The sequence below is a fragment of the Neoarius graeffei genome, chromosome 19 (genome assembly GCF_027579695.1).
Source record: "Neoarius graeffei isolate fNeoGra1 chromosome 19, fNeoGra1.pri, whole genome shotgun sequence".
Taxonomy (NCBI): domain Eukaryota; kingdom Metazoa; phylum Chordata; class Actinopteri; order Siluriformes; family Ariidae; genus Neoarius; species Neoarius graeffei.
In genome coordinates this window covers 62,255,119-62,277,958 of record NC_083587.1, presented here as the reverse complement: position 1 = coordinate 62,277,958, position 22,840 = coordinate 62,255,119, and the positions used below count along the sequence as shown (strand labels likewise).

At 38.2% G+C, this 22,840-nt stretch overlaps 1 protein-coding gene across 1 annotated transcript; it reads left to right on the top strand.

Annotated features, from left to right (window-relative positions):
* The first annotated feature begins 1,775 nt into the window (after positions 1–1,775).
* On the top strand, positions 1,776–21,388 carry LOC132867461 (IgGFc-binding protein-like). Its single transcript, XM_060900384.1, has 13 exons — positions 1,776–1,858; positions 4,487–5,665; positions 5,759–6,099; positions 6,184–6,757; positions 8,192–8,790; positions 8,987–9,557; positions 9,778–10,373; positions 12,192–12,762; positions 14,931–15,127; positions 15,213–15,348; positions 17,728–18,056; positions 20,230–20,788; positions 20,956–21,388. Coding segments are annotated over exons 1-13 (5,733 nt in total). The 5' UTR covers positions 1,776–1,779; the 3' UTR covers positions 20,958–21,388.
* The last annotated feature ends 1,452 nt before the right edge of the window (positions 21,389–22,840 follow it).

The window sequence follows — 22,840 nt, the reverse complement described above, 5'->3', positions numbered from 1 at the left end:
AGCCCTGCAATAACCTGGCAACTTGTCTGGGGTGTACCCCCACCTCTCGCCCATAGTCAGCTGGGATAGGCTCCAGCTTGCCCGTGACCCTGTAGAACAGGATAAGCAGCTACAGATAATGGATGGATGGATGGATGGATGGATAGTTTTTCTGCATCATGTAATGACATATTTCTTGTCTTAGCAATATTTCTGAGATGAAAGAAAGCTATCCTCATAATGTTACTGACATGAAAGACTGGAGTCAGTGAAAGACTGGAGTCAGTGATGACCCTGAGGTCTCTTACTGCTGCACATGAAGAAACAGAAAGGCCATCCAGAGTTACTACATAATCTGAAAACCACTTCCAGCTGCATGTGGTCCTCGTAAAGTACTTCTGTCTTGTCAGAGTTAAGCAGGAGGAAGTTAATAAGCATCCAGTGTCTAATGTCCATTACACATTTGTCAGTTTTATTAAGCTGGTGTCTCTCATCTGGCTTTGGTGTGTCATCAGCATAACAGTGGAAGCTCATACCATGCTTATGAATAATATCACCCAGAGGTAGCATATATAAAGAAAAAAGCAGTGGACCTAAGACAGAAGCTTGTGGAACACCAAACTTTACCTCAGCATGTCTAGAAAAATCAACATTTACATTAACAAACTGATAGTGATCAGTTAAATAAGACCAGAGCCAAGAGAGAGTCATTCCCTTGACTCCCACAACATTTTCTGGTCTATCCAGGAGAATGGTATGATTTATGGTGTCAAAGACTGGTCAAGCAGTACAAGCAGGGAAGCACAGCCCTGATCAGAGGTCAATAGTAGGTCATTTACTACTTTAACCAGTGCTGTCTCTGTGCGATGATGAGATCTAAATCCTGACAGGGGTCAAGGTCAGTTTTTTTTAATCAGGGGTTTGATAACTGCAAGTTTAAAGGATTTAGGTACATAGCCAATTCTAAGGGAAGACTTGATTATTTTTTAGAAGTGGTTTAATTGCTTCTGATGTTATTTGTTTGAAGAGTCGTGTAGGTAGGGGATCTAGTACACAAGTAGAAGATTTTGATGTGGAAAGTAGTGAAGTTAGTTCAGTTTCTCTAAGTAAAACATTCTAATTGCTGATCTAATTCAGGTGTATTGTTAACTAAAGGGTTACTTAAATTGTCTGTCCTTAAATTAGTAGTTAGGATTTTTTTGTCTGATGTTTTCAAAAATTAGTCTATTTACTGGGATTAGTGTTGGAAACTTAAAGAAGACAGTAAACTGAACACAATTAATATGAGAGATCATTTGTGGTTTAATAAACTTTTGTTGATTTTATTTTATTTTATTTTATTTTTCAAATTTCTTTCAAATACCATACAGCCCAACAGACATATAGGCATGGAACATTTAAGAAAAAAGGTCAATATTTGTACATCGGCTTTAATTTTGTACCTAGTCCGAGAAACCCAACCCTTTCCAAATCCAAATACATAAATATTGCTCTTGAGGGATTAACCCAAATTGAACCTCGAGCAGCATGTGTTTGTTTTATTGAGGACACTGATAATACTTCTATGATGAGCAACTACATGCACAAATATGATTGTAGATTTGCATAAAAACATAAAAATTAGATCCTGTTCCTGACAAACACTTAGATAAATATTTGAGAATGATCTCATCTGCAATGCTATTTAAACCTCCTATGATAGGTGTCACTTATTGTAGGCTGCAGGTACGTATGTCTTTACTCTGCCTATGAATATAGCACTAAAGGTCTGAATTAATTTTGGATCAATTCTTGAAAATAATGCTATTTAACATAATTTTTTTTACAGACATGGGGATTAAATTTTTCCTGCTCTACATTGGCATTCTAAATGCAAATGGTAAGCTAAGAAATCAGGATGTTCATCAGTATGTACATGGTTTCTGGGTTAAAAAAAAATAAAACATTGAGCTAAGTATTGACGGTATATAGGGTATGAACATTATTTAAACTCATTCTGTTTGAGGGAAGATGATTAAAGATAAATATTACTTATATTGCCAATAACTGTGCTGAATAGCCTATAACATATGCTCTTTATTTTAATATAAGCTTTATTTTATTGTTATAAAATCAGAGATAGAGCTAAATAACTCCTAAAATCATATTAGAGTATTGATTGCTGCTGCGAATATATTCACGTAGGACTAAATCTCATGAATGAATTAAAAATTATTCAAAAGGAATATTAATGAACAGACATTCTTTGAGTGCATCGAAATTACATCATAAAAGATTTCAATATAGTCAGCTTGTATATGGTGAGCAGTGACCATTTGTCCTTAGGATCCCTGGACAACGTTTGGTAGGTACTAACAACTGCATACCGGGAACACCCCACAAGATGTGCCATTTTGGAGATGCTCAGACCCGCTCATATAACCATCACAATTTGGCCCTTGTCAAAGTCGCTCAGATGTTTACACTCGCCCATTTTTCCTGCTTCCAACACATCAACTTCAAGAACTGATTATTCTCTTGATGCTTAATATATCCCACCCCTTGACAGGTGACACTGTAATGAGATAATTCAAGGTTATTATATCCACATTCACTGGATATGAGCAATCGCATGCTCTGCTTGGCTACTCTATTACTAGGCTATCAGCTCATATACCGTGAGTAGAGAAAAACAAAATGGCAGAGCATTTTGCTAAACCAACTGAGGATGAAATAAAAACTCTACTCGAAAAAAACCCTCAAAAAATACAAAAAAAAGCAACAAAATATGGAATGAAAGTATTTGATGGTAAGAACATATCTTTTTTACTTTTCAAGAATTACTATTATTATAGCATTTTTCACAAATTGCTCCTGTCATTTCGCTGGTTTGTTTGTTTACATTCTTCATCTTTAAGCATTAAAATTTGTTGAATTTTTTAGATTGGTTTAAAAGCGGAAAGAAGTTTGAAAATTACATCACTGAAATGTCCAAGGAAGAATTAAATAAATGTCTAAAGCTATTGTATACCTTGGCGTGACAGCAAGACGGCATTTTCTACGAAAAACAAACAAACACGAAAGACAATTCGTGCAGCCATTGATAGGTTTTTAAGAAGTCCACCAAAGTAGAAATGATTTTGTCGGACGTTTTTTATAAAGTTTTTATTTATCGAATTTGCAAAAAATAAAAATGCTCAGTTTCTCAAAATCCAGTGAATGTGGATAGAATAAAGATGGGTTAAATGCAGAGAGGAATTTCACAAGTGTGTGATGAATAAAGATGTGCTTTCTTTCTTTCTTTCTTTCTTTCTTTCTTTCTTTCTTTCTTTCTTTCTTTCTTTCTTTCTTTCTTTCTAAAACAGTTATTCCACTCAATCTCGTCATACATGGCTTATAGCCAATTTGGCGCTACACATCGGCTTTCAGCTCATGTATGACTCAATTCCGTGGAATAATTGTTAATTATTCACTTCACCTGTCAATGGTTTTAATGTTATGCTGATTGGCGTATGTGCTTACCACTCTATCTTACTGTGAAATTCAGCCTGTGAAGATATCACTATAAGTCTGAATGAATTATGGATTATACTATACTGAAAAACTACATAATTTAATATTTTTTTTTTCCTTGACATGGGGATTCAGTTTTTCCTACTCTCTGAATTCTGACTCAGAAGTAAAATATGGTTACTTACAATGATGTTACCTTTTTCTTTAGCAGAAACAAAATCTTGGTCTTGCCCTTTGTGTATAACCACAATTAATCTACAATACCAGTAAAAAGTTTGTACATCCCTACTCTACTCATTCATAGGTTTTTCTGTATTTTGATTATGTTCTACATTGTGGAACAATACTGAAGAGGCCAAAATTATGAAATAACACCTGGAAATATATGGAATTATGTGGGAAACAAAAAAGTGTTTAAAAAAACCAAAATGTTTCATATTTTAGATATTTCAAAGTATCTATCCTTTACCTTGATGATGCTTTGCACACTATTGGTATTATCTTAACCAGGGTGTACCCTGCCTTTCGCCCGTAGTCAGCTGGGGTAGGCTCCAGCTTGCCTGCAGCCCTGTAGAACAGGATAAAGCGGCTAGAGATAATGAGATGAGATGAGATGAGATGAGATGAGATGAGATGAGCTTCATAAGGTAGTCACCTGGAATGCTTTTCAATTAACAGCTGTGTCTCATCAAAAGTTAATTAGTGGATGAGTTTCTAGCCTCCTTAATGCGTCTGAGATCAAACAGTAAATAGTAAATAATAAAAATACAGTTAACAGCCCTATTCCATCCATAACTGGAGTAATCCATTTTCTGTCAAGAACTGCTTGACTAAGTAAAGAGAAACGGCATCCATCATTACTTTAAGACATGAAGTGACTTAATTCATAAAAATAAGCAAAGACGTTGAATCAGAAGGTATACCCAAACTTTTCACTGGTACTGTATTATATGCACATAACAGTACAAAGTAGCTAACAGTACTTTTTTACCTCTCTCTCTCTCTCTCTCTGCAGCAGTCAGTGGTTGCCCATTAGGCCGGGAGTTCATCACTACCTTCATGCCTAATTATAACGTTAATGATGGCTCAGCCATACCCAGGCTTACCATCACAGCCCACGAGGCCTCAGCTCTTGTTACAGTCGAAATCAAGGGGCTCAATTATAGAGAAACACTAAGTATAAACAGAGGTTCTACCAGCTACATCACCCTCCCAGCCAGAGCTGAGATTGGTCAAGCTGGAGTCTCAGCCAAAACAGTGCTGATTACCTCTAATACAGACATCTCAGTGGTGTCCTCTCACATCAAATCGTATACTGGGGACAGCAGTGTGATCTTTCCCAATCACCAACTTGGCAAGAGCTATGTTGCCTTCACTCCAGAAGGACCTTCCTTCAATAAGATTGTGGCTATCGTCAATGGCAAGGAAGCCAACACAATTAATATTCTACCATATTTCAACCTCCAGCTTCAAAACAATGTACACTTGCAGCAAGGAATGATGAAGTCTATTAAATTAGGTCCTTATGAAGTTTATCTGCTTCAGAGTATGAAGACCTTAACAGGAACTAAGATTGAGTCTCAGTTCCCTGTAGCCGTCCTGGGAGGACATGAGTGCCTCGCAATCACTGGTACCTGCGAGCATGTCTATGAACAGCTGGTGCCAATAGAGTTGCTCTCTGATGAGTACTTAGTCCCTCCCATGCATGGCTTATCTTTTGCCCAGGATAAAGTACATGTTATTGCAACTGAGGATAATACTGATGTGACAGTTTTTCATGGCCCATTATCCCAGAAAACGTCACTTTCTTCTGGAGAACTTCTTGATGCTTCAGTTACTTTGCCAACAGTGATCCGAAGCAATAAAAAGATAATGGTTATGTTTTCCAGTTCCAACCTCCCCAATGATGAGTTCTTGACTAACATAATTCCTGTATCACAAATGTCCAAAACATGGACTGTTTATGGACAAGATACGTATGACAATTATGCTGTTGTTGTCTCAGAGGAGGACCGCAGTCAATCTATTTTGGGTGTCTTGCAAGTTTTTCCTGCCAACATGAAGTATAGATGGGCAATTAAACCAATGGGTAAAACAAAAGGCCCTTTCACCATAGCCAGTGACAAACCACAAGCTGTCTATGTTTATGGTGGGAAAACCAGGCATGGTTATGCCACAACAGGAGTGTGCAACGGTAGGTCATAATCTGTATAAGGACAATTTATATTAAAACAAATTAAATTACCTTTGAATGTAAAACACTAAAATTCTAAGCTTTGTCTTTCAGAGCCTTCTCCACCACCACCTCCGCCAAATCCCTGCGAGTCTGTTAAATGCCGTTGGAGACAGAGGTGCGAGAACGGTGTCTGTGTCAATGTTGACACATCAACATGTTGGGCTACCGGGGATCCACACTACAGAACTTTTGATGGGAAACGATACGATTTCCAGGGCACGTGCACCTACACCATGGCTACTACTGTAAAAACTGAGAAAGGCCTTGTCCCCTTCACAGTTTTGGCAAAGAATAATCGCAGGGGGAGTAATTTGGTGTCCTATGTGAGGACTGTATCACTAAATGTGTACAATCATACAATAGTTGTCAGTAAAACAAGGGGTGTTGTTGAGGTAAGTTGAGCAAATATATAAATGTTAATTGGCTGTTCATTTTTTTTTGAGAAAACATTCATTTTGCTTCTGTACCCTTTTCAGGTGGATGGTGAAATCACTTACTTGCCTGTACATCTCGCTGAAGGAAAGATACAAGTGGTGCAAAGTGGTTGGAATGCCCTCATAACGACAGACTTTGGCTTAGAGGTGAAATATGACTGGAACATGATGCTATACATAACAGTGCCCAGCACTTACTTTGGGTCACTTGGTGGACTTTGTGGAAACTACAATGGAGACTGGGGAGATGAGCTGTTAGACCCCAAGGGAAGGAAACTTGACACTATCCTGATGTTTGCCAAGAGCTGGAAAGTTTCAGACAATGACTTGTTCTGCCATGATGACTGTCAGGGCAAGTGCCTCCTCTGCTCACCTGAGCTTAAAGAAACATATAGTGCAAACAATTACTGTGGTCTCATGGCAGAACAAAAAGGGCCATTTGCCAAGTGCCACAAGACTGTTGACCCAAGTGCATACTTAGACAATTGTGTGTACGACGTGTGCATCAACAGAGGCATTAGACATTTACTCTGTGAAAACATGCAGAGCTATGCTGAGGCTTGTATGGCAGCTGGAGTGAAGATCGAAGCCAACTGGAGGATTCTGTCTGAGTGTTGTAAGTGAAGACAGTTCAATTAATTGTGATATTAGATATCTTTAACATATTTGGAAATGCATGCATAGTTTATTAGCTCATCTGGCTGACAGGCGATGAGCTTATGCCATCATGTGTTGTCCATCATCCGTCCGGCATCATACAAATTTCACGAAAATCGCTTCTTCTCTCTCAATTCTTCATCGATTTTTTTTGGACAGGATGATAGGTCTGCCTGGGGTGCATATAGCCATCCATCCATCCATCCATCCATCCATCCATCCATCCATCCATCCATTATCCATAACTGCTTATCCTGTGCAGGGTCGAAGGCAAGTTGGAGCATATCCAACTTTTATCCATATATTTTTTTAAATTATCATATTTATACATATTGTACTACTGTACAGTTATTTATCCATGTACTGCCACCTTGCACACTGTCATAATTTTTGTGTTTAATATTTGAAGGTTTTTTTTATTATGTGCTGAACTGTGCTTCTCTGCATGCCTTTAAATTGCCCCAGAGGACAAATAAAGTGTTTTGAATTTGAATCCCAGCTGACTATGGGTGAGAGGCGGGGTACACCCTGGACAGGTCAGCAGGTCATTGCAGGGCCGACACATAGAGACAAACAACCATTCACACCTACAGTCAATTTAGAGCCATCAATTAGCCACACCTACAGTCAATTTAGAGCCACCAATTAGCTGAACCTGCATGTCTTTGGACTGTGAAGGAAACCCACGCAGACATGGGGAGACACATGCAAACTCCACACAGAAAGGCCCCCGTTAGCTACTGGGCTCGAACCCAGAACCTTCTTGTTGTGAGGCGACAGTGCTAACCACTACACCACCGTGCCGCCCAGTGCACATAGCTTCTACCCCAATTTGTATAATTGCAATTAATAATGTTTATATGGAGTAATTAAGCCCTAATGAGCAGTTTCCACACAAATCGCTTCTTCTCCCTCAATTCTTCACCAATTTTGATTCTTTCTGTAATGAAGGTAGAGGTACCTAGGATGCATATAACTTCTACCCAGATTTGCTTCATTACAATTATTAATGAAGATATGGACTAATTAAGCCTTAATGAGCAGTTCAACAAAAATAATTTCTTCTTGGTCAATTCCTCGCCGTTTTGGATTCTTTCTGGCAAATAGGTCAATATTCTTAGGGTGGATATCGCTTCTATATATAGCTTATATACAGTGTATATAGGTTGCAACATTTATTGCGTAAGGTGGCCCACTTTAGATCGTTCTTTCTGGACTAGATAGGGCTGGAGTGAGCTACTCCATCACTGACGATCTTGGTTGGTAATTGTTGTAATTTTGGATTTACATCACTGAATTAAATCTCCAAGTCTAAATCTGGCACATAATGTTTCCTGACTCTTGAAGGAAGTCAATTTAATCTTGTAAATGTTTCTTTTTCATACATTAACAGCATTGCAATGCCCAGTAAACAGCCACTATGAGCCTTGTGGAACAGCATGCCCTGCCTCCTGTGCAGATCAAGATGCACCAAGCAAATGTGAAAAGCCTTGTTTGGAGGGCTGCCAGTGCAATAAAGGTTTTGTCCTCAGTGGAGACCAGTGTGTGGCATTGGCGCAATGTGGCTGTACCTATAAAAATCGTTATTATATTCCTGGTGTGACATTCTGGGGTGACCAGACCTGCAATCAGAAATGCTCCTGCATATCAGGACAGGTCAAGTGTGTATCCACAAAGTGCAAGAAATCCGAAGAGTGTAAAGTCCAGAATGGTGTGAAGGGTTGCTATCCACTATCCTATGGGCATTGTGTGGGCAGTGGAGATCCACACTATTTAACCTTTGACAGGAGGCGCTTTGATTTCCAAGGTACTTGCACATATTACCTTTCTAAACTGGTCGACACATCTGACAAGGCACTGGTGCCCTTCGAAGTTCTTGTCAAGAATGAAAACAGAGGACTGAATAAGGCTGTTTCCTTCACCAAAACAGTGGAGATCAAAATTTTTGGCTACACTATTATCATGACTAAAGACTATTTTGGTAAAGTGTTGGTAAGTGTTGGTAATCCTGCCTTAGAGCTTTGACCTTGTACACATATAAATGGCTAATTATGTAGTAACTATTTGACAAATAATTTTTTATTTGCGATGACAGTTAAAGTGCATGTACTTGTAGCTCTAATTTAACTGACTAATAGTGTACAGTGGAAAAAAGTAATGCATAATAATCTTTCCATCTTTTTCATAGGTCAACAACCTGTTTGTAAATTTGCCATTTGAGACAGAGGATGGTCAGCTATCCATATTCCACAATGGTTACTTTGGAGTTGTTCAAACAAATTTTGGCATGAAGGTCAAATTTAACTGGGGTAGTTACGTTGACATCACTCTCCCCAGCACATACAGTAACCTGGTAGGAGGTCTCTGTGGTAATTGGAATGGAAACACAAATGACGACCTGGCCTTCCCAAACAAAGTCATTACAACAAACCCAACTACATTTGGAAACAGCTGGAAAGCCAGAAATGATTCTGATTGCTCGGAAGAGTGCAAAGGCCAAAAGTGTCCCAAATGTGATGCTGCTGAAAGGAATAAGGATGTTTTCACAAAACCTTGTAGCCTGATTACAGACACAAATGGCCCATTTAAAGCATGCCATAGCCAAATCAATCCCACCAAGTTCTATGAAGACTGCGTGTATGATCTGTGTATGTACGGTGGTCATTCTACAGCCCTCTGCGGTGCACTTACAGCCTACACGGCTGCATGCCAGGAAGCACTCGTCATCGTGGGGAAATGGAGAACTGATCGTTTCTGTCGTAAGTTCTTATGAAGTATTATGAGAACATTTTACCTTAATTATGTATTCCAGTTCCCAGCCCTGTCCCTTGTTATTTAAATATGGCATTCATTTCAGGTCATCTTGATATCCATTACCCATTCTACTTGGAGGTGTGTGTGTGTGTGTGTGTGTGTGTGTGTGTGTGTGTGTGTGTGTGTGTGTGTGTGATTAACTAGTCTCTGATACTCTCTTCACAGCTGCATCCTGCAAAGCGAATAGCCACTATGATGTGTGTGGTGCTGGATGTCCCCAGACCTGCAATGGCTTCACAGAGCCCACGGCTTGCCAGCGTGCACCCTGCACTGAAGGCTGTGTGTGTGATGATGGATTTGTCCTGAGCAACAGCGAGTGTGTGCCAATGGAGCGATGTGGATGTGCGTATGAAGGCCAGTACTATAACCTGGGCCAAGCCTTTTACCCCAAAGGCAAGTGCAGTGAGAGGTGTGTCTGTGAGGAGCAAGGAAAAGTCACATGCAAAAACGATTTCTCCTGCGGCCGTAATGAGCAATGTGAAATCCGTGACGGGATTCAAGCCTGCTATCCTGATGGAAAAGGATCTTGCTCAATCTCTGGATCTGGGATCTACAACTCATATGATGGAAACCAGATCAGTGTACAAGGGAACTGTTTGTACAGATTGGTGGAAACAGTCCAGACTGCAGATGTGAAGATAATACCTTTCAGTGTCACAGTGCAGGAAGTATCATCTGACATAGTGGTCACAAGAAGAATCAACATAAATTTAGATGATTATATGATTGCCCTGATTCCTGGACATCCATGGGAAATAAGGGTAATTTGTTTAGCTGTATTTTTATCCATAAGGGGTGATATTACGAAGATGTCCAGATGCCAGCTACATAGATAATATTACGTGAAAATTGCATTACCTTGCATTAAATGATCTGTAAAGTAACAGAGTTGACAGCTTGTGGGAACCTGTAATAAATATAATTAACTAATCTTAAATAGATACTTATCAAAAGTCAAACATACATTTGTAGATTTTTGATGAACCCAAACCATTCTCCATTAAGCTTGATGCAAAACAACAACAACCTTCAAGTGGGAAAAATGAAGGCTTCCAGGTGGTGTTGGTTAATATCAGAGAGTTCAAAACATCAACCCAACTCTCAAATATTCCAGATTCACACTGCAAAAAAAAAAACATCTTAGAAAGTGGAAACATCTTGAATATAGTCAAATTTCATTGTTAGCTCATGTGATGAGTTTATCCCATCATGTGTTGTCCATCGTCCGTCCGTCGTCGTCATTCACATTTCACGAAAATCGCTTCTTCTCTCTCAATTCTTCATCGATTTTTATTCTTTTTGGCAGGAAGGTTGGTCTGCCTGGGTTGCACATAGCTTCTACCCAGATATGCATAATTGCAATTAATAATGAAGATATGGAGTAATTAAGCCCTAACGAGCAGTTTCCACCCAAATCACTTCTTCTCCCTCAATTCTTCACCGATTTTTATTCTTTCTATCATGAAGGTGGGGTACTTAGGGTGCATAGAACTTCTACCTAGATTTGCCTCATTACAATTATTAATAAAGTTATGGACTAATTAAGCCTTAATGAGCAGTTCAACAAAAATCGCTTCTTCTCAGTCAATTCCTCGCCATTTTGGATTCTTTCTGGCAAATAGGTCGGCATTCCTAGGGTGGATATCACTTTTATATATAGCTTGTATATAGCTCATACAGTATGTAGTTTATATAGCTAGCAACATTTATTGCACACTTTAGATCATTCTTTCTGGACTAGACGAGGCCGGAATGAGTTACGCCATCACTGACAGTCTCATTTAGTATGTTCTTTTATAAACTTGCAGTAAACAAAATGAAAGCTTATTATCCCTATTTTATTTTATTAAGTTTGAGCTTGATATCTCATTCTATTGGCAGATTATTTTTGTTTCTTTCTACAACCCCAATTCCAAACAAAGTTAGGACGCTGTGTAAAATGTAAATCAACACAGAATGCAATGATTTGTAAATGGTTTTCGACCTATATTCAATTGAATACTATACAAAGACAATAAATTTAATGTTCAAACTGATGAACTTTATTGTAGGTTTTTTTTTTTTTGTAAATATACACTCATTCTGAATTTGATGCCTGCTACACTTTCCAAAAAATGTTGGGACAATATTCAATCTTCAATATTCAATACTGAAATTAGTGAAAAAATGTCTATAGGTTTAATAACCATATATTTGGTTTATTATAATCTTATACTAGGAAATAAAAGATAAATTTGACTATATTCAAGATACTTCCACTCACTAAAATGCCATTTTTGCAGTATACGTATGTGTCAGTTGGCTCATCTGCCATTTAATTTGGGGGGAAAAAGAATACTCTTGGTGTATTTTTGAGTGATAAATACAACTCTGCATCCTCCAAGATTAAAACACAGAGCTGATCAGATATGTATACTGATAGCAAAAGGCCTTTTTGGTGGGTTTGACAGTATAAGATATGAATAACTAGGATCTCTGCATGCCAGGGCACTACCACCTGAACGTTATTTGTCTTTTTACGTGGTAAGAATGATAAGAATCACCCTTGGAAATTGTCGCTGTATTTTTTTTGTTGGCAGGTGGATGATGTTAAAGTTTTTCTCCCAGTAACACTCGAAGAAGGACTGGTGAAGGTCTATCAGGGTGGTGCATTCATTATCTTGGAAACCTCTTTTGGACTGAAGGTGACCTATGACACCGTGTCAATGGCCACAGTTGAACTCCCTTCCACATACAAAAATGCTGTTCAAGGTCTGTGTGGTAATTATAACGACAACAAGGCAGATGATTTACTAACACCAGATAGTAAGCAGGCTTCCTCCGCTGAGAAATTTGTGGAAGCATGGCAGATAATTCAGGAAGGAGTGAACTGTCACACAGGGTGTCCACCAGGCTCGACATGCCCAGAGGGTGGAAAAGGAGGCCAAACAGATAAAGACAGTGACTGCAAGATCCTAACTTCAAAGAAAGGCCCATTCTCTAATTGTCATTCCAAAATTCCACCTTTACCATTCTATGATGCGTGTGTAAAGGATGTTGTATCACAACCAAAGGACAAGACACTTGTTTGCAGACATCTCCAAAACTATGTGGTTCGCTGTCAGCAAGCTGGTATCTCCATCAGCAGCTGGAGGAATGCAACCTTCTGCCGTAAGTAGTTGTATGACACAGAGTAAGACTTTGCAGCTATTTTATTTTGATAGTGACATCACTGGGAGTTTGCCTGTGGCTTAGATAGTAATAGTTTTGTTTGTTAATGGTGGCATGGTGGCACACTGGGTCACCCTACATATTACATTACATTATATACATGGCATTTAGCAGATGCTCTTGTCCAGAACGACATACAACATACCCAGAGCAGCCTGGGGAGCAGTTGGGGGTTAGGTGCCTTGCTTAAGGACACTTCAGCCATTCTTGCTGGTCCAGGGACTCAAACCAGCAACCACAAAGCTGATTCTCTAACCATTAGGCCATGGCTTCCTGTCAGCATTGCTGCTTAACAGCTCCAGTGTCCCCTTTTTGCTCCTGAGTTTGGGTGTTCTCCTCATGTCTCCTGAACTTGCAGGTGGCAGGTGGACTGTTGACTCTAAACTGCCCCTAGGCATGAATGAGTGTGTAAATTTGTGTGTAAATTTGTGTGTACATGGTGCCCTGTGATTGGCACTGGTGTCCCAGCTAGGGTGTATTTATTCCCAGTTCATGCCCAGTGGAACACAGGAACTGGAATAGGCTCCCGATCTGCAGTGATCCTGACCAGTATAAATTGCTTACTGAAGATTCAAAAATTGATTCAAAAGAGCCACTGATTCAAAAATTGATTCTCTGAATGAAAGAGAAGCGAATCTTGGTCATGACTGAAAAGAAGATTCACTGATTCCAACGTTGATCCTTTGAACACAAGAGGAGCAAATCTCAGTCTTTACTGAAAAGATTAATTGATGCCACCATTGACCATTGACCACTGACTCATTGATCTAGTGTTGTTAGCTCATATGGCCAACAGGCGATGAGCTTATGCCATCATGTGTTATCCCTCGTCCACATTTCACGAAAAATAGTTCTTCTCTCTCAATCCTTCACTGATTTCGATTCTTTCTGGCATGAAGGTAGGGGTACCTGGGGTGCATATAACTTCTACCCAGATTTGATTTCTCACAGGGCCGGAGTGAGCTACACTGTCGTTGATGGTCTCGTTAACCCCTTAGCTGCCACCCATAATTAATTGTAATGTGCCCGGCGTATAGGACAAAAATAGGTCAAAATTGGGATATTTTGATAATCTTTCTTTAACTTGTTCAGAACTTTATATTTTTAATATTTGTATAGAAAAATCACAAAAAAACACTGCTGTAGAGTAAAAATAACTTTAGTAAGCAAAAACAACTTCAAAAACATCCAAAAAAACACCAAGACAGCGGGTCTTGTCAATGAGAACCTGTCCATAAACATGAATTACTAGTACTTGAAAACACAATGTACGCCAAGGGTCCATGTATTCCAAGTAACTGGGTACCATTTTTATGATGATCTTTGGTATGACCCAACCGTAAATAGAACTCGTGATCGAGAGGTGAACACACTTACCACTAGGCCAACTCGCAGTAATGTGCCACTGTGAAGTAAAAGTAATGTGCCATGTAAGGTACATAAAAGGAAGTGTTTGTGACGAGTAGCGTACATCATAAGGCACAGCGGTGAAAGATTTCATGACGTACATGACTCGTCCAAGGGCATTGAAGGGGTTAATATTTAATCCAGTTACGTTAATGTTAAGATGAAATGCTTTTCATGGCATGTGCCTAACTTGCATGTAAATTCCCTCTCATTCAGTGAATCAGTGTTCACTCATTGATTCTTTTTGGTCAATAAAGAGATTCGCTCCTACTGAATTCGACAAATCAGTGTTGGAGTCAGTGAATCTTCGAAATCATGCATGATCAAAATTCAGTTGTCTCTTATTCAGTATTTGAATCACTATTCGAGACAGTGAATCCTTTCTGCCATGACTGAGAGTCACTTCTCTCTCATTCAAAGCACCAGTGTTTGAGTCACTGAATCTTCTCGGTCATGACCGACATTCACTTCTATTGTATTCAGCAAATCAGTGTCTGAGTCAGTGAATCTTCTTAATCATGACTGAGATTCACTTCTATTGTGTTCAACAAATCAGTGTCTGAGTCACTGAATCTTCTCAGTCATGATCGACATTCACTTCTATTGTGTTCAACAAATCAGTGTTTGAGTCAGTGAATCTTCTTGGTCATGACCAAATGTTGCTTTTAATGAATACATTTTTCCTTTTCTTCTTTTTCCAGCAATGACCTGTCCTGAAAAAAGTCACTACGAGCTATGTGCGGACACTTGCACATCAACTTGTGCCAGCCTTACCGTGTCACCTAGTTGTTCAGAGTGTCTTGAAGGCTGCCAGTGTGATGAAGGCTTCGTCTTTGATGGAGGAGATTGTAAGCTTCTAGAAGATTGTGGTTGTTTGGTGGAAGGAAAATATTACAAGGTGAATTGCTTTTCAGTTTCTAATCGATTTGTTGGCTTACCTGGCAAATAAATCAGTCACATATTTAAAATATATGTTCCTGCAGTCTGGGGAATCAGTAGTCCAAAGACAGTGTAAAGAGACATGCACCTGTAAGGCTGGTCAATTCTCATGTCAGTCCACGGACTGTAAGGAAGAGGAGGTCTGTCGCAACCAGGACGGTGTTCCAACATGTGTGTGGGGTAAGTCAGTGTAATCTCATTATTATGCAAAGACTGTCCCTGTGTCCAAAATAACTCACTCGTTCACTACTCCCTACTCACTATCTAGGGAATGAATATATAGAGGACTATATAGTGAGCTCATTGGTAAAATGAAAAAACACTTTTGGACACTACTCCGCCGTGCCATTATTTACATCATTACTGTCGCACAATTAAAAGGTGCCAGATCAGTCAGCTGGTAGGTTTTCATTCAAAATAATAAATACATGCGTGTGCTTTTGTGATAAATCCATATTATACTGAGCGTATTTCCCACATTAATCAATACAAAGTACTTTGTGTCTGTTGCATCTTTCAGTTCTTTTGAATCAAGGCTGAATACTTTCTTTCTTCCTTGCTGCTGCATTTTATTAAATCAAATTTGAGGCTTTTTGTCTTATTCTATTTTAGCTTTTTCTATTCTCTTACTATTTTAATTGCACTTGAATGTCCATTCATAATGTGTTTCTTCCGTTGTACGTTCACCCCAACACACCTTTTTTTTCAGTGTGACCGCAATGCATGATGGGATATATCGCTTGGCTAGTGACCATTGGTTGTACACTACTTTTCACGGTGCATTGTGGGATACTTTGAGTGCACTATATAGGGTGTAATAATTCTCACTATACATTTGGACAGCACTACAAAATAGTGAACTCACTATATAGTCCAGTATATAGTGAGTAGTGAGTGATTTCGGACACAGTGTGTATACAGGGGTGCTTGAAAGTTTGTGAACCCTTTAGAATTTTCTATATTTCTGCATAAATATGGCCTAAAACATCATCAGATTTTCACACAAGTCCTAAAAGTAGATAAAGAGAACCCAGTTAAACAAATGAGACAAAAATATTATACTTAGTCATTTATTTATTGAGGAAAATGATCCAATATTACATATCTGTGAGTGGCAAAAGTATGTGAACCTTTGCTTTCAGTATCTGATGTGAGCCCCTTGTGCAGCAATAACTGCAACTAAACGTTTCCGGTAACTGTTGATCAGTCCTGCACATCAGCTTGGAGGAATTTTAGCCCATTCCTCCATACAGAACAGCTGGTGGGTTTCCTCACATGAACTGCTCGCTTCAGGTCCTTCCACAACATTTCGATTGGATTAAGGTCAGGACTTTGACTTGGCCATATCAAAACATTAACTTTATTCTTCTTTAACCATTCTTTGCTAGAACAACTTGTGTGCTTAGGGTTGTTGTCTTGCTGCATGAACCACCTTCTCTTGAGATTCAGTTCATGGACAGATGTCCTGACATTTTCCTTTAGAATTCGCTGGTATCATTCAGAATTCATTGTTCCATCAATGATGGCAAGCCGTCCTGGCCCAGATGCGGCAAAACAGGCCCAAACCATGATACTACTACCACCATGTTTCACGGATGGGATAAGGTTCTTATGCTGGAATGCAGTGTTTTCCTTTCTCCAAATATAACACTTCTCATTTAAACCAAAAAGTTCTATTTTGGGCTCATCTGTCCACAAAACATTTTTCCAATAGCCTTCTGGCTTGTCCACATGATCTTTAGCAAACTGCAGACGAGCAGCAATGTTCTTTTTGGAGAGCAGTGGCTTTCTCCTTGCAGCCCTGCCATGCACACCATTGTTGTTCAGTGTTCTCCTGATGGTAGACTCATGAACATTAACATTAGCCAATGTGAGAGAGGCCTTCAGTTGCTTAGAAGTTACCCTGAGGTCCTTTGTGACTTCGCTGACTATTACACGCCTTGCTCTTGGAGTGATCTTTGTTGGTCGACCACTCCTGGGGAGGGTAACAATGGTCTTGAATTTCCTCCATTTGTACACAATCTGTCTGACTGTGGATCGGTGGAGTCCAAACTCTTTAGAGATGGTTTTGTAACATTTCCAGCCTGATGAGCATCAACAACGCTTTTTCTGAGGTCCTCAGAAATCTCCTTTATTCGTGCCATGATACACTTCCACAAACATGTGTTGTGAAGATCAGACTTTGATAGATCCCTGTTCTTTAAATAAAACAGGCTGCCCACTCACACCTGATTGTCATCCCATTGACTGAAAACACCTGACTCTAATTTCACCTTCTAATTAACTGCTAATCCTAGAGCTTCACATACTTTTGCCACCCACAGATATGTAATACTGGATCATTTTCCTCAATAAATAAATGACCAAGTATAATATTTTTGTCTCATTTGTTTAACTGGGCTCTCTTTATCTACTTTTAGGACTTGTGTGAAAATCTGATGATGTTTTAGGTCATATTTATGCAGAAATATAGAAAATTCTAAAGGGTTCACAAACCCTCAAACACTACTGTATCAAAGATGTGATTTAAAATAACAACATTGCCTTAATCTATTCAAGATCCCTGCAGCAAGACAACATGTCGTCAAAAAGAAGAATGTGTGGAGAAGAACAAGAAGGCAGTGTGTGTGCCCACTTCAAAGGCCTCATGCCTAGTTACTGGAGATCCTAATTATCAAACTTTCGATGGAAACAAATTCACTTTTCAGGGTACCTGTTCTTATGTGATGGTTAAGACAGCAGGTGCAGACAAAACCCTCACAGAGTTCACCATCATTAACAAGAACAAACTCGGCCACACTAGATTGGGTGCTTACATAAACACAGTCACCATAAAGTTCCACCAGCATGAAATCACCATTGTTCAGCATGACCACAACAAAGTGATAGTGAGTAAAACCCATCATTTTTTCTTATACATGATTATTATTATTATTTTTATAATTATACATGAATATTATTAACATAGGGGATCAGTCATAATAATAATAATAATAATAATAATAATAATAATAAGTGTACATATAGAAACTTTCACATCCTTACAATGCGGCTGAAAGTACTGTACTTTACAGTGTAAAGTCAAAACAAAAATAAATCATGGTACACAAAAATCAAATAGTAAAATAGGTAAAAAATAATAGTCATGCTATAAATAAAGCAGTGACAGAAAGAAGGAAAAACGACCATATAAATATAAGAAAATATAATAAAAGTGTGTCAAAATAGAATATAGAAGAAAATTAATGTAAAAACAATATAAAACTCAGACAGTTCATAAAAAATCATTAAGAGGTAAAGTGAAAATATTTTTAGCTGTTCAAAACAAAAATCACTTCACCTCTTTTTAAGTTGAATACATGGAAGACTGGTACTAGATGATAGTAAAAACAATTTGGTGTGTACCCTGGTGAAAAATAAATATGCTAAGCATATTTAACAGTTATTCCATGAAATCGAGTTGTACGAGTTGATAGCCGACGAGGCGCGTAGCACCGAGTTGTCTATAAGCCGCGTACGATGAGCTTAAGTGGAATAACTATTTTATTCTATCCACATTCATTCGATTTTGAGAAACAGAGCATTTTTATTTTTAGCAAATTTGATAAATAAGAACTTTCTACAAAACATCTGACAAAATCATTTCTGCTTCGAATGTAAACAAACTGGTGAAATGACCGGAGCAATTTTGTGAAAAATGCGATAATAATAATAATTCTTGAAAAATAAAAAAGGTACATTCTTCCCATGAAATACTTTTATTCCACAGTTTGTTGCTTTTTTTTTGGGGGGGGGGGGGGGGGGGGGTCTGCTTCTTCTTCTTCTTTAGGGTTTTTTTTGGTGGTCGGCACCCACTTAAAGGTGCATTACTGCCACCGACTGGGCTGAACTGGTGGGGATGGGGGACTATATTCTTTTAGCTATTTCTGTTTCTTTTAAATTCTTGATAACAATTTTTGGGGTTTTGTTTTTGAGTAAAGTTTTTATTTCATCCTCGGTTGATTCAGCAACACACTCTGCCATTTTGTTTTTCTCTTCTCATGGTATATGAGCTGATATCCTAGTAGTAGAGTAGCCAATCAGAGCACATGATTGCTCATATCCAGTGAATTTGGATAGAATAATAAAAATTTACTGAGAGAGTCCTACTAATATGCAAGAAATATGCCATTAATATTTTTATTGCAGTAATAGTATGCTCAGTTATACTTTTGGCTTACTCCAATTAATAAAAAAGTGAATTTTGTAGTGAATTACCATTATACTTTGTTGTTACTTTACTGTACTACTTTGTACATTACATACTCTTACACACTAAAAAATGTATTAGCAGTATACTAAAGGCTGAATTATTTATGGGTTATTTCCCAACGCGGACTGCATGTGTTTTCAAGGCCATGAAAATAAACAACATAAACACCATCACTAATGAAGAGAAAAAATATATATTTTATTCACATAGTTCAGTATTAGAAAAACAAAACAAGAACACGTGTATTTTTAAAACGAAGTACAAATAAGTTTTATATTCTGTTGATTTTGGAGGCCACTACAACCACAAAATATAAAGGCAAAAATAAAATTGTCTTTCATCTTTAAAAGATTTAGACAATTTTAGTTTCGCCCTTATATTTTGTGCTTGTAGTGGCCTCCAAAATCAACAGAATATAAAAGTTATTTGTACTTAGTTTTAAAAAAATTACCTAAAAAAAGATTAAATAAAATTGTATCATAAATAAAATAAAATAAAATTATAATTAATTTTGTAAAATTATTATTATTATTATTATTATTATTATTATTATTATTGAATAAAATAAAATTTAAATTATCTAAAGAAAAATCCCTCCCTCTTTTTAACTGGCTAACACACTACTCGTTTATCAGGTATTCAGATATACTGTGTGTATGGATGAAAGTGCTGTGGCATGAAGAGATTAAATAAATCATGTGTAATATGCTTTAATATTCAGTTCTAGTATACCATATCTACTAAAATGCACCAATCATGAATGCAATATGAATATCTAATAATGAAATTCCCTCCTTTGTGGTGCCTAGGTTGATGGGAAAAAATCAGCCTTGCCTGTGGATCTGGACTCTAAGAGTGTCACGATAATTCAATCAAGAAATAAGGGAATCCTGAAGACAGACTTTGGTTTGGAGGTCACATTTGACTGGGCCGCGTTCTTCAACGTGACTGTATCCAGTAGCTACTTTGGTAACATCGTGGGCATGTGTGGAACCTACAGTGGCAACCGTGAGGATGACTTTGTCACACCAGATGGTGTTGCTGTCAAAGACAACACAGAGTGGGGGCAGTCATGGAGCGTTCCCAGTAATGACCCTGATTGCTGGCACTTCCCGTCATGCTCTGAAGAGGAGAAGCGCCGGTATAGTGGCCCGGAGTTCTGTGGCTTGCTAGGAGACGAAACCGGGCCTTTCGCTAACTGTAACAGTACAATTCAATTAAACCAGCTAAAATACAGGTGTCTCTTTTATGTATGTCTCACTCACGGAAAGCATGCTGACTACTGCAAAGCCTTGACCTCTTATTCAAACATTTGCAAATGGGCAAATACGGCTGTGTCACCAAACTGGAGGAAGATGACTAACTGCTGTAAGTAACTATTTGTGCATGTAGTTAATATGCATACAAATTCACTTGGCTAAGATTTCAGCATGCATCTGAACACTCACTGGAGTCATGACAAATGATATGAATAACAACAAGTATGTTGAATGTGATCGCTCATGAATATTCGTGATGTGATTGCTGGGTTACAGAGCTGGGCAAATAATCAAGAGGAGGACGTCGTGGACTTATGATGGTCATCTGTGATTAAAGAAAAGCAATCGGTGGCATGAAGATATAACTACTGCGAATTTTTTTTATCTAATGTGATCAATCAAATCAATCAATCAATCAATCAATCAATCAATCAATCAATCAGTGTTTTTCTTGATATTGCATGCTTGCAAGATTTCAGAAAATAAATCTTACTGCATAACAATGTGAAGCGCTCCCCTCAGCAGTCATATTGATGAGGGCAGGGCTTTTGGGTTCTTTTAAGGTATTTACCAAATGTTTTTTAACCCTGATTAACTCAGTTTTAAATATTATCTTGGATTTCTTTTTAAATCACACACATGAAATGTTTTACCTTCCTATGAAATCACCTTTCTTCAGTTATAGTTTTAATAAAAATTTTTAACCAAATGTGTCTGTATATGTCTCTCTCAGAATGAAATCATTCCCTCTTTCCAGATAAAGTAACACAACACAGGGTTTTAGAAAAATACATCTCAATTATTTACTTAATAAAGAAATTTTTATTTCTAATCAAAATAAGAAAATGAAATAAAAATACGAATGTTCTTTTAAACCTTCAAAATAAAAAATCCCTCTTTTTAAGGAAAATACTGTAAAGGCTGTACCATATATAAATGCATAAACAACAATATAAACACTTTTAACCCTCCAAATGATTAACTCAGAAAAGTTCAATTTACCAACTTCAAGGTCACTTAAACAATTTGTGGGCCGACACACACCTTAATGCACTGTCTACTAAAGCCAGCAACTAAAATTATTATAAAACTAAAATGTCCAGTAGCGGGCCTGATGCGGTGCTCGTGTCCGTTGTGGCCCAAAACTTAATGGCCGCTTCACTCGTCAGCGAGCAAAACAAAATGGCTGACACCTGAGTTAATATTCCAGTCCTGTCCTTCCTCCCACAGTCACAGGTGCAGCTCAGCATCAGATCAGCATCTCACCACATACTCCGTCTGTTTCTCTGTTCCCCTCCCACATTGCCAGAAGAACTCATGAGTGAAGTCCTGGTTGCTCTAAGCTCTGTCTGGGTCTCTTCTCTGTCTTGAGGTCGAAAGCAGCAGATAAACCCCTCAAACAGTTCAACTGGTGGAGTCAAATTTTAACACTCTCAGGTCACCAACCCCCACAGGGGACTTTTAGGACTGTTAGTAAACACACATCTAAAGCTCCACGGGTTTTTGTGCTAGAAACATTCAAGTAACACCACTAGAAACCTTGAATCTTCTAGTTTTCAAATATATATATCTTTAAAACAAACTTTATCTTTAGCACTTTTAAAGAGAATAAAAACAAATCTTACGAATTTCAGTACTTCAGCCAGCAGCAGCCTCTTAACAACACACCCATCAGCTATTCACATGTTAAGCGCATGGAACATCAGTGTCGTCATTCGCTCATTGAGTAGCAAGGGGAGGTGAGAACACGCCCCATTTCACCGGTATAAACAGGTGCACATGTTCACTTGTTTCCATACCAACTGAGAAACTTTGAGGAATGGCCAATGCAAGGAAGATGTCTCACTAGCAGTTGTTGTCATGCTTTTTCAGTTAGCGTATAGGGAGAACTACATTACATTACATTTAGCAGACGCTTTTATCCAAAACAACTTACAATTAGAAAAACAATCAAGCTACAGTAAAACATAGGAAATAAGAGTAAGAAGAAAAGAGTGCATGTTAGATGGTTAGTGGGTTGTTAGGATAGGAGGTGCTCTTTGAAGAGAAAGAATTAGTTGATCAAAATGCGCTGTGTTATTTTCGTCAAGTTTTGAAAACATTTTTCTGTTGCCAAACTATGTTTCACTGATTTACTGATTACTGATTTACAGTAATTAGT

Excerpts from the sequence above, each read along its gene's own strand:
- LOC132867461 (XM_060900384.1), top strand. The coding sequence starts at position 1,780 with ATGCTATTTAACATAATTTTTTTTACAGACATGGGGATTAAATTTTTC. Across the intron at positions 6,100-6,183 it reads AAACAAGGGGTGTTGTTGAG|GTGGATGGTGAAATCACTTA; the intron begins GTAAGTTGAGCA and ends TACCCTTTTCAG. Across the intron at positions 15,128-15,212 it reads TGGAAGGAAAATATTACAAG|TCTGGGGAATCAGTAGTCCA; the intron begins GTGAATTGCTTT and ends ATGTTCCTGCAG.